This window comes from Vanellus vanellus (assembly GCF_965231255.1).
Source record: "Vanellus vanellus genome assembly, chromosome: 1".
Classification (NCBI taxonomy): domain Eukaryota; kingdom Metazoa; phylum Chordata; class Aves; order Charadriiformes; family Charadriidae; genus Vanellus; species Vanellus vanellus.
The window spans coordinates 17,721,295-17,734,079 of record NC_138905.1 but is presented as its reverse complement, the minus strand read 5'-3'; the positions used below and the strand labels follow the sequence as shown (position 1 = coordinate 17,734,079).

The 12,785-nt window shown below is 48.4% G+C and overlaps 1 protein-coding gene across 1 annotated transcript in view; it reads right to left on the bottom strand.

Moving 5' to 3' along the window:
* The window catches only part of GRAMD4 (GRAM domain containing 4), an 82,860-nt gene extending 73,743 nt beyond the window's left edge, over positions 1-9,117 (bottom strand). Inside the window, exon 1 of the mRNA XM_082496904.1 lies at positions 9,075-9,117. Within this exon, the coding sequence (XP_082353030.1) occupies positions 9,075-9,103 (29 nt within the window). The 5' untranslated portion in view covers positions 9,104-9,117. The remainder of the gene's footprint in view (positions 1-9,074) is intronic.
* Positions 9,118-12,785: the final 3,668 nt, after the last annotated feature.

The window sequence follows — 12,785 nt, the reverse complement described above, 5'->3', positions numbered from 1 at the left end:
CTACTTGTCTTCTGACTTTTACGAGAATGCAATATTAACTTCATAGCAACTAAATTGCTGAATTAAAAAAGGCTCTCAAAATGTTGGTCTATGTAACTACCAACACTTAGTTCAGCTGGAGCTTTTGAAAAGGGAGGAGAAAGTAAAAACTGCAAACCACCGCCTTTAAAGCAAACAGACACTCTTTTTTGTGTCACTCCATGTATTGCTTCCAAAACTCATCTAACACAATTGTTCAACAGTTAAATACACACATGAAATTTTCTGTGCAATGAGTGAGGTCTGATGTACTTTCATATTAGCTCTCAGATATTATGATGAACTTTTAGCCAGCTGAGAAGAAAGCCACCTTCAGGGTAAAATAAACAGATGTAGTTTGCTTCAGACAATAAGGAATGAAAACTGCATGGAAAGATTTTCCATTATTTAACAAAGACAGCAATTTGTCACCAACTAGTAGACTAATGAGTCACAGACAACAGTTTAAAGCTTATCTCTAAAGAAAAAAATATTTATGCAATTTCAAAGTATTAACAACAAAAAAGAAATTGAGTTTTGAATAGATCCCGTAGTCTCCAAGCAGGATAGCTGTATGCATCCAACTGAAATCCGAAGCAGACCCTGCACACAGCCAGGCTTGCATTCCACCAGGAAAACCAGACTGAAAATGTCATTGTTTCTCATTCAAAAGCATATGCAACCCTGCTCTGCTTTAACAGCGGACTGCCGAGGGCCAGACAGCTTCACCGGGCAAATTCAAACTGCTAAGCAAAGTGAGCTCCACATTCCTCCTGTAAAATATTCCAAGAAATGGTATTTGTGCATCACTTGTTTTCAATGTGTTGTTGTAGAGGGCTAAGTGACCCAGTGTTAGAGGAAATCGTTGTTGGCAGAGCCCTCAAACTGGGGAAAGGTTGCTACTGGAAGAAACAGGAAAGAAGCAGAAGCAGCTTTAGAAAAAGTGTATTTGCTGTAAAAATGTTTCCCAATACAGTTTTCTGGGGAAGTCTGAACTATGCCGCTTTGGCTGGTTATTCCCATAGCTGCAAGTAAAAATAAGAGCTGTTCAATGTGTGTACGTTCATCAGTCCCGTAAGCAACACCACTGGGGAGGGAAGGCAAAATCCTTCAAAATAGGCTCAGACCCTTTTAGAAGCATCAAAAGCTTTATATTCAGGACGTTTGTCTGAAACAAAACAGGGCTACCTCCAGATAACCTGGAGTGTTTTGCAAACTCTTGACGTTAGTTTTAACTACTGCAAGTTTCCAGAAAGCTCCTACAGCTGAAGAAATTCTTGGGAGCACAGCACCCTGTAGCAGCTGGCAGCTCTCCTAAAGGATCAGTGTGCGCAGCCAGACACTCCACGGCTTGTTGGGAAGGACATTCCTCATTGTATGGTCCCAGGTGATCCCACAGAGCTGCTGAGACCATGCAGGGTTTTACCCAAAACCAAGCCACACTACATTTTTGTACGAAAGGTGATCTTAGACACTCGACATATCTTTTGGGTTGTTGGTAGATTAGCCTTTCAGAGGAGTGTGACGATCTTGGATAAAAGCACTGCAGAAGTGCAAAGAATTACAAAGTTAAACTGGAATAGTGCCTAGAAGTGGTTTAATGCTTTGAAAAGTCAGACTACATAAAGAACATAGTTATACAGACTCCACTTATTCCTACTCCTTCCGATGACGTGATCCTTGCAGGCTGATGTAAGACTTAGTAGTCTATGGAGCTGGTTTCTACTATTATCTGAGGATCACTGTCCAAAGTCACCCTAATATTAGTCACAGGAGGATGCTTTGGGTGTTTTGCTGCTGTCAGTCCCATGCTTCACAGCTACCTTTGCCCCACACAAATCGGATGGCAGCTCCTGGGAATCGAACGTTTCGGCTACACACAGCAAGAGGAAGCAGCCAGGATCTTCAAGAATGGTACATGCAGGCAACTCCCTTGGCATTACTGACTCACAAGGGAAAAGGTGAGGAAGAGGGAGGACGAAGAAAGCCCTAAACCCCAAAGTGAGTTCAGATCATTTGCAGCTTAGTTTTGAATCAGGTAGCTAAAGTCATGTTCATGGAGGGCCATGTAAGTGCAAGGAACATCACACCAAAGCTACACTGCATTTCATCTTCGGGTGTTGAACGTGGAATTTTTTTCCTGTTGCAATGTCATCTCCTGTTGCCGTAGTTGTGCATCTTACAAAATGCTCAGAGCCCAGGCTACTGTTCCCTTCACTCCCAGCATGGGGTTATGGATATTTTTACTGGTCTCTTCTCTGCTGTTTGCATCTTTGAGGCTCGAATTGGGCATGCCACTGTCTCCAGCCAACCCAGAAAGCATGAACTCACCCAGTTTCTGGCAGCATGTTGTCCCTGGAATGAAACCTACTACTGGTAGTGGTCCAAAACCCACTACTGGTAGTGGTCCCGCAATTAAAGTATTATCTGGGGAAGCAGCTTGTGCCCAATACACACAACTACACAGCTCCCTAGACTCAGATCTAAAGCAATTTACAGTAAATTACAGGGTTTAGACACTCACGTCAGTCCTAACATAATTAGGAGGGACCACGAAGCTGTACAGCTACAGACATTGGCTGGCTCTACCAAATGAAAGATGGGGAAAAAAAAAAAAAAAAGATACCCTTGTCAGGCTCATAACAGTATCACAGACTACACGTGGCCTTCAAACTACATTTCAAGAGCTGCTTCTCCAGAGACTTCACATTTCCCTACCCCTATGGCTGTGACACTGCTTAAATACTGCTGACGGTTATAAATCCACACGCCTCTCTGTAGCCCTGCTACATTTCCCCAGGAATTACAACATGCTGTTAACCTTGAAAAGTGCATCAAGTTTTTTAAAATGCAGTTACTGTGCACACCTGGGAATGCAGAGATGAGATCCAGAGAGAGGGGAAGAAAAACATGCAAACTGTTTCCTGAATGTAGAAGGAACGTGGAGTCTCAGGTAGTAAAATCAGCAGTGAGAGACTGGAGGACTTTTCTCTGAAGGTAGCTCTAGAGCTAAAACCCTTTTAAGAAGTTCTCTTTTGCACGCATATTTCTAACTTGAAGAAGCCACTTTTCAAAATTTAAGCTAACGATAAACTTCAGGTTATGAAATAAACAGTTTTGAGCATCTAAAGACACTTGTGTATCCTTCAATGAGAAACCTGGTACTAATTTTCAGTCTCCGAGAATCGGTCGGTTTCCAAACCAGTGAATTTGAAGTGTTCTATATATGAGCAACCCGATACCTGAAATTAATATTGAAGGAACAAGTGGCTTTTACATGGTAAAAAATGCCAAGCATTAGTAATGCCAGATACTATGCAAACTGCTGACAGTCCTATCGAGAGCTCTGATAAGACAGTTTTAGCAGTTGGAAACTAATTGCACTCAGTCACTAATTGCATACATCAGGCTAGCATGGAGTGCATGGCTTTGTTCTCTTTAATTAAGATAAGTATAGACCACTCATGTTGTGCAGTTACTTTCAGGGGAGTACTATGGAAATTTAAAATGCATCTATTAACCATTTCATTTGGACATGGAGAAGGCAAGCAACTGCCAGCTACTTTTTACACATAATTTGGCCATGTTCTTTATGAACCTTAAAAAAACACCTTAACCAACTACACACACCTAGATATACAGGAAGGGACACTCAATGGTCAAGAAACAAGAGTGTCTCCTCCCACAGAGCTTGATGAGAATCCCAAGGGTAAAGCCTATTTCATGCTTTATTCCTTTTTCTTGTTCTCCTCTCTCCCCCCTGTCCATGAGCAGTGTTACCAGCATTACACTAACGGTTTTATTCTGCACCTGAAGTGTTGACCTAAAAATGAAAACCCTGTTTACAAATTCTATATTTAACATCAACTACAGAGTTACAGACGTGGCAGAATAAGGAAGCATTCGAACTCCACTCGGTTGAGTTTATAAGACAGATAGATGCTCCCCTTCAGGCGTGTCACAAGGGAAACACAGTAATGTAGAAAGTGCCCCCAGAGAAGGCAGGTCCGTCCCGACGGAGTACAACGCAGCACGGGATGGCTGCTGAAGAACCAAACCAGCCCACAGCAAGGATGCAGCCTCACAAACGTAAGCAAGTATTCGCTTAAAACTGAAATGAGCCATTTCAGACAGCAGTCCCTGTGAACACACCCCAAGAAACACACGTACCCATGTGACTCAGCATCTAATGCTGACACTTATTCGGCATGTGTAGCCAGCAAACCCAGTCATAAATCCCTTAATCACAGGTCAAAAGAGTAGTCAAAGCCTGCATTGATGGGATCAGCAAAACGCTGAAGCGCTTGGCGTTTTTTTAACAAGGAACATCAGCTCCTATGGAAGAGCAAAAGCACTCAGAGAAGCTGCATCAGCAACTTACCGCACCAAAGTGACCTCTCAGACCTGCACCCTAAGAAAAAAAAAAAAAAAAATTTAAAATTTACTTCAGAGGTTTCTAATTTTTACAGCATATGGGCAAATGTGAGGCCACAGCTGGAGTACTGTGTCCGGTTCTGGGCTCCACAGTACAAGAGAGACATGGACATACTGGAGAGGGTCCAACTAAGGGCCATGAAGGGACTAGAGCATCATTCCTGTGAGGAAGGGCTGAGAGAGCTGGAACTGCTCAGCCCAGAGAAGAGAAGGCTCAAGGGGGGGGATCTTATAAACGTACATAAACACCTGAAGGGAGGGCACAAAGAGGACAGAGTCAGGCTCTTCTCAAGTGGTGCCCAGTGACAGGACAAGAGGCAACAGGCACAAACTGAAACACCAGAGGTTCGACTTCTGAACATCACAAAACACTTTTTCACTGCGAGGGTAACCAAGCACTGGTACAGAGAGGTTGTGGAGTCTCCATCCATGGAGATACTCAAAAGTCATCTGGACTCGGCCCTGGGAAAGCCCCCTCAAGCAAAAATACTGTATCTGCAACCATTTAAGCACCTCTGAAGATCCAGTCTTGTAAGTCATGGAATAAAATTTACTGCTACCAGAGCATGCATCAGGAGAAAGGATTATGTGTTAAAGAGAGGAGGGGAAAACCAGCAAGAGCACTCCTAACCACAAATATGGTATATTTGGTTTGCATCCGATAACTGCTCTTTCAGTTTAGTCAAGGCAAGAAGATTTCCTGTGCAAAAGAAACTGTACTATTAAGGTGAAGAAAAACATCCAGAACTTACTCTCTGTGAAGACTGCAGAGCCTGTTAATATTTATGAAGTCTGAAGTGGCTTCAAAGACTCCTTACTTCATTTCCTCATAACAAAAAGCGGCACTAACTCAGTAAATTTTAAGGTGAGTTCACCACAAACTATAACCGTTTTAAGAAATTCTGACCTCCTAGGAAAACGCCTAACTTCTTCGGTTTCTGTCCCCCATATCAATGACAATGACCACAAGATGAAAAGAGAGAATTTGCATTTGTTCAGAAACTTGAAAGATCAAAACACATAAACCCGGGAAGCACCCAACATTATGACCCAAAACCTACAATTGACAGCTGTATTTCTGTGCACAGATTATTTCATGGATTAACCCGCCACCGCGCAAGGCCAGGTCAGTGGGCAGAGAGAGAATCTCTTTTGGAAGACCTTGATTAAGCACTTACTGTCAAAAGCTTTCCCCCTGATCAAACTCTGTCATAAAAATAACACATAAGAGGAAGTCATCTCTCGTCCTAGCATGGATGCTGCCATGCAGATACTATTTAGCTGAGAAAAATCTATGTAGGAAAGAAAAGGAAACAGGGTTACAGGATAAAGCTAGGAAACTGTGCACTTTATTTGGGCCTGACATGGTCAGGTTTGGACAAGAGAGCCTCCAACTCAGAACGGCAGATTTTTCTACACATAGCACTGGAGTATTTTTGGTAATAGCCAGGGCTTTGAGGACTTCAAAGTTAGAGAGTATCACTGCTAAGCCTGATAAATACTGGGGGTATGGAGAAGGAGGAAAACACTGGGACAAGGCATTGAATAGCTACATAGCTTTAATCCAAAAAAATTCAGCAAGGAACATGTTGCCCTTGACTCAAGCATTCCTGAATAGCATTTATTTTCCAGACCGATAAGAAACAAAACATCAGGAAATGTGATCTATTATTCCTTAATTAAAAAGATATTCACCATAGAGCTGTTAATGGGACTATATGTTCCACAAAACACAGCATCATATCTCAGAAATCTCTATGGATTTGGTGGTGTCCGAGTCAAAAAACAAAGCATGATTTTACAGCAGACAAAATGAGGTGAAATGGGGTCTGTTAATTTTCCAACAGATCTGTCATCACTTTGGGGATTAAACAGTTAATGCTCCTCCTTAGCTTTGAAATCTCTCTATTAAGGAGTGAACACTCAAGTATCAGAATGATGCTGAAGACACAAAACATAAGTGTAATATCACATGTATGTATTTCATGTGTCCACAGACAACGTTCCATACCCCAGAAGCATACCTGACCTTTAACAGCAGCACTTATCACTTCTCAGACACTGCAGAAGTTCCCTAACCAAAATAAAATATTAACGTTGTTTTGATGGTTGTTTTTTTTTCTCCCCCCAGGTCTCAAACAATACTAAATCCCTTTGGCATCCAACATTGCCCCAGCCATTCACCCTCATAATGAACTTCAGCTCCTACAAGCTTTGAATACCACACACCGGGAGGAGGAGAAGGGATAAGGCCAGGGAACGGCCTCTGCATTGGCAACCTGCTGTATATCACCAGCAATTAGTCTCTGGCCAGGAAGACAGCAGGGCTGCATGTCAGACCCCAGATTTTGCCTCCTCAATCGAGATCTCCTCTCTGCCAGTCTCTCCGAAATCAGGTCCCACCGCAGAGCGGAGCCAGGACAGGCTTTTCCCAGCTGCTGCCCTTAATTCCTCTCTCTCCCACAGGCACTGACATCAGGTCACCAGGCCACAGCCAAGCTGGCAAGGCGGGCCAGGAGGGAGGTCAAAGCCTGGGTGATGCGCTCACCCAGAGCAGAAGCCGTACCACGCCAAGGAACGGCACAGCAGCAGCCTCCCCCGCACCGCTTGACAGTCACCCCCTGACCCAGGACGCGCTGAGCAGACTGGGTCTCGCTACTGCCACAGTTAAGAGAGAAAAAAACCCAAACCCACCAGTCTGACACTTTAGTTGAGGTTAGTCCCACCTTCCACCAGCCAAAACCATCCCCAAGAGCTTACCTGCGGAGCTGGAAACACGACATGGCTCATCTTCAATTCAGTTTGGCATCTCAGCCCAAAACCACCTTTATTATGGCAGAGGGATGAGCCAAACATACTTGTGGCCACCACGTGAAAGACAGTGAAACATAACTCAGGCTTTCAAGGATTTTTGCACAATTTGGTGTCATAACGCCATCAATTAATTTTATGTTTTATCAGTTTCACAGCTAGTAGCTTAAATGTCAGCTTCAGAACAACATAGACCAGGACTAAAAAAAGCCCTCTCTTTTTAAATAACTAGATACAGCATTTGATACTTAGATATGGCATTTAAAAAAAAAAAAAGGTTTAAGGCAGCTCACACCTCTAATTCTGAGGAACGAAACTACTTATCACAATTTAAAACTGAGGCAGGATACTGTCAGGTAACACAGAGCACAGACACCTGGCATCCCTACTTTATTAAATATTTCCCCTCCCCACCCGCGTCTCCACCACCACTGGAAATGCGATAGCCGAGAACCTGTCCATCATCCAATTTCACATTCACACAAGCTTACCAATACCACATTGACTCAGTCTAGAACTCTGCAACTGCAGTAATAAAGCATGACATGAAAACATGACGAAAAGCTGTTATTTTCTCCTGTTGGCCCCATTGGCCCCATACGCGTGTTTAAGGCCAGCAACAACCCACAGATGTAGGCAGGAGGCTCACGACGGACGCGCACACCTACCGGACCTGTTCTGAAGGAGTCAGGGTTGACAGCTTGGATGGTAAACCAGCCATTGACCCAGCCACCCCCCCAGTCTCCTTGAAAGCAAGCTCTCCAGCAGCACGTCTCTGCTCCTACTCCTCCAACACTCCCGTGCCCCATCGCTCCGCATCGGGATGCACCCACACACTGTGCGCTTTGAGCCACTGGTACAGCGCTGGCTACTATTTAGTACGAGCGTGTGGCCAGCCCCTCCTTCAGCCAGGCTCAGCGAAAGCCCAAGAAGCACAAATACAAACAACGTTACCCAGGTCTTCTTCCCAAATCAGATGCCACCCAGATGCCACCCTGGCCAGGGGGTGGGGAGACGGGAGGAGGTAAAGGAGGGGTGCGCTGCAGCTCTCACTGCTCCCCCCACCTCCCCACCCCGCCAAGGGAGATCCCTGCAAGCAGCCGTAGGAAACACCACCACGATCAACGCCAGCTGCAGGGCAGCGTGAGGGCGAGGAGAGGACGAGGAGCGGGTCTGGCAGGGAGCGCGCACCAGCAGCCACAACACGGTGCCCGGGACGACACCAAGCCGGGAGAGCAGCTGGGACGAGCCGCCTTTGTCCGCGGAGGGGTGACCTTTACCAGCTTCACCACCACACGCCGTGTTTACTACAGCCTGTCACTGCCGGCTCCGCGTCTCAGCGGGGTGGTGGCGGTGATGCCAGTCCCCGCGGCCCAGGACAGGTCCCCCGTGCTGGAGGGGCCGCGGGGAGGAGCGGAGCCCCGGGGGAGGGGACGACACAGCCGGACACCCCCAGCCCCCGCGGGGACGGCCTCCCGTTCCCCGCAAACGCACCAAAGAGGCCCAGAAAGACTGAACCACCGGCCGAGCTCCCCCGTGGCTCCCCCCGCCGCCCCCTGCCCCCTCAGCCGGAGGTTCCGGCCCAGGGGTTCCCGGCCCGGCCCGGCGGGAGGCACCGCGCCCCGCCCGCAGCCCAGCCCCGGGGTGAGGGGGCGCGTCTGTCCCCCAGCCCGCGGGTCCCCGCCGCCCCGGCCCGGGGAGGTCGGTGCCTGATTGGGCGTGGAAAGGCTCGGATTAAAAAAAATAATAATAAATAAATAAATATGATATTATTATAAATTCGTCCAGAGGCGGCCCGCCGGGGCACTCACCCTGCTCGTAAATCGGAGCAAACTCTCATTCACGCTCCCCGCGGTGCCCAGGCCGCCGGAGCCAGGCGACGCCCCCGAGAGCCGCCGGTTCGCTGGGCTGCGCTGCGCTGGGCCGGGGTCGGGGCCGGGCGCCGCCGGGGCCGGGCGCGCCCGCTCAGCCCCGGACAAAGCGCGGCGCCCCTGCCCGCTGCGGTCGAGGGCGGCAGCAGGTGCCCGTTCGCCGCCGCCGCCGCCGCCGAGGCCGTGCCGAGCGCCCTGCGCAGCCGCCGCCGCCGCCGCAGCGCCCGAACCGCTTGCCGGGGCCGCGCTGCGCGCCCGCCCCGCCCCCGGCGGCCCCGCGGCGGGAGCCCGCAGAGGCGGGGGCGGGCGGAGCGGCCTATGGGCGGCCGCAGGGGGCGGTGCGGCCCGCAGGAGCGCGGCGGCGGCGCAGAGCGAGGCGCCCCGCCGGCCGCAGCCCGGCCCCAGCTCCGGCGGCGGCGGGTCCCGCGGTCCCCCCGGAGCGGCCCCCGCCCGGCGTGCACCTGCCCTGCCCTGCCCTGCCCTGCCCTGCGCCGCGGCTGCGGAGGAGCCTGGACGCCTAGCAGGCAAGATCCTCCATACTGCGCTGGCTCTGTACGGTGCGGTCTGTGCCGCCCCTCTGCTACACGCCGGAACAGGCTGCAGCGGCGGTCGCGCTGTCCGGGTGTGCTGTTCGTTACACAGCCGGTGCGGGTAGCGGTGGGGCGCACGGTGGCCGGATCCCGAGCCCAGCAGGGTCAGGGCTTCGTGGTGCCACGGGCATGACAAACGCCCGGGCAGGGCGGCGGCCCTGCGGGTGCTGGGGTGTGATGGCAGGAATGGTGTCGCCGGGGCTAATGGCGCCCCGGTTAACCGGGGGGTGAAGGCAGAGCAGGTGGCCGGGTGCGGGCGAGGTGGCGGCAGGGCCGGGGGGCTGTGGGCCGCACCGGGCCGGTGGTGGCCGTGGGCCAGGCTGGCTGCCTGCAGCCTCGCCACACGCAGGCTGAGGAACCCCAGGCCTGCAGAGAAGGGGTCATGGCTGCGTACGGCCACCGCTATGCCAACACTATGTGTGTTGGTTAATTACTGAGTGAGCATATAGGGCTGCACGCCATTGCTTGTGCACCGTTGGCTGTCTTTCGCACTGCTTGTTGTTAACCCTGATCTCTTTTTCATAGCTTAAGAAATACAGGGAGTGCATCTCATAAGAAACCTTTTTGTTTCTCATTCCTCTCGTGTCCCGTCCTATGGGTCTGGCGATGCAGGGACTGCCTAATGGAGCAGCTGCCATGCGGCGTAAGCAATATGATACGTTTTGTAATAGATGTGTCTTCCTCGGCGCGTGCCTGTAGTGTGGCGGTGACGAGCCGCAGTTCGCTGCGCGGTGTACCCCAGCGAGCCCCCGGAGGGGATGGCCCGGTCCCCACCGCTTTGCTCCAGCAGGTTTGTCCGTTTGCTGGCTGGTGACTGACGGGGCACGTTCTGCACTTGTCAGCATCCTCATATTTCACGTCATCTCGTGCCCTTTGCGTGCTGGCTTTGTGACTCTCCTATAATTTTTTTTTTTGCCATCAAGAATTTATGAATCAAAAGATGGGGGAGTGGAGCCATGCGGAGGCTGAGTCAGGTTGTGAAAAAGGAAAGCCAAGCGAGAGTGTGCAATTGCATATCACATTTACAAACACGGTTTCATTCATCTCCATATGTTGTTCCTGTTACTACTAATAAAGCTCTGGTTTCTCAGACTGGTGCTGCCCTGGGAACACTGTTTGATCTTCCTGGGGTTTTTACTCTATAGCCTCCATAGTATTTGTGTTATAGTGTGTTATTTTCCCGATTTTGTTTTATGTTGAACGCATGTTGATAACAGAATCTGATAATATGAATGTACTTCCCACAGCCCCCTCTTTTGTCCCTATTACTCCATGTACAAAGGAGTGACAGATTATTTACCATCAGCAATTTTCTCCCTCTATGCTGGTAAGATTTCCTAATTATTAAAAAAAAAAAAAAAGCTTTTTCCCCTGAGTGTACACCCCTGTTTGCTTCCTCTTTCTCTTCTCATCCTGCTAGTGATACGCAACTCCATCACAGTAATTTTGGAGCTGCAGGAAATCTAGCTTTGACTACTGAAATGTTTGTACAGAAGCCTCTATAGGCAAAGGAAGCCAGAGAGGAAGGTCTGCTTTAGGCGTAATGGTGTCTGGGGTTTTCTTCCTTGGCAGGAAGGTATAACTGGAGTGTACAGTAATTAATTTAATCCAACACTGAGATAAAAGAAGGAGGAAGAAGAATTGTTCTGGAAAAAATAAGTTGTTGGGTTTTTTTTAAAGTTTCAAATGTAAGATTTAAGTGGCAATTTCAGTGGCCTTCATGATTTCTATTTTAGACAAAAGGCAGCAACCTAGTACGAGGGTGTCCTTTGTCTTCTCTTGGCCTCATCCTTTGTTCTCCTTGGGTTTAGCCTGTCACTTCCCAGGGTTTGACTGTCCCATGGTGGGGCAGCAGCACCTTTCCCCTGTGACACTCAGAAGTGATGTTCTGGCAGGTGATTTTTTCTCCAACTGCTGATTTTACATCTTCTCTGCTGTAGAAGGTCTTTCCTTCTTATGACCTTCTATGTCTCTCCTGTCTGTGTCTTACTTTATGCTTTGGTGTATTTGTCTTGCCAAACATTGTGCTTGTTACTTTACCTCCCCCCTTCTCTCCATTTTTCGTCCACTCATGCCTTTGCTCTCATTTTTGTCCCCTTTCTTATATGTTCTTCTTCTATCTTCCCCCCCCCCCCCTTCTTTTTCTGTCCTGGTTTTTATATCCTGTCTCACTCTCTCCTTTCTGACATCCTACATCAGTCCACTACCTTGCTGTATCTTCCTCTTGAGATTTTTCCCCCCACAGTTTTCCTTTGCTCATTGTCTTCCCCATCCTTTCTCCTGACTTCCATTTACATACATATATGTGTATACATATGTCTCTACTCCATTCCAGGTCTTGCATTCTCCAGCTGAAACAAAGAAATGTCTCATGCTGGTAGTCTGATCCTATTGCATCTCTTTCTCAGCACCTGAATTATGCTCCTCCTGCCCATCCTCAAACACACGTATCGGGTAGACTGAAGAATTAATTATGTGGGAAACGTTCCTAAATTCAGAAGTGAGAAAGCAGCTCGCTCAGGCTGCACTGTGAACAGAGCAGTTATTGTGCTCCCACGGACAGTACCAGAGGAGGATTGTAAGCTCCCTGAGCCTGAGGAATTGATGGCATTTTCTACACATTTCTAATTTTCTGATTTTTGGTAATGAAAAGTCTATAATTTTAGATAAGGCACACCACCATCTATTTGAATTATTCCTTGAATCCTGTATTGATCCAAAATAAGACCCCACAAAATGCTTTTATTTTTTCCCCAATTGTTTTGTTTTATACATTTGTTAAGCCACTTTTGTGCAGCTATTTGGAGAGAAACGCTTTTCTGCTCGTCAGAGCTAAGCTCTGCCTCTGAAAAGGGCTCTGTGTGGGGCGAGGCTGGGATCTCAGCTCATCAGCTTCCCTTTTTTCTGGAGCCAGAGGGAGAGGAGAGAGCTGTGACTGCAGGATCATGTGCATTGGGTGGGAGATGGAAGAATAGATGCATAACCCAAAAATGCTACATTAACCTCAGGGGGCGGGGGGTAGAGTTGTTTAATAATATTGCCCCTTGACTATTACAGACTA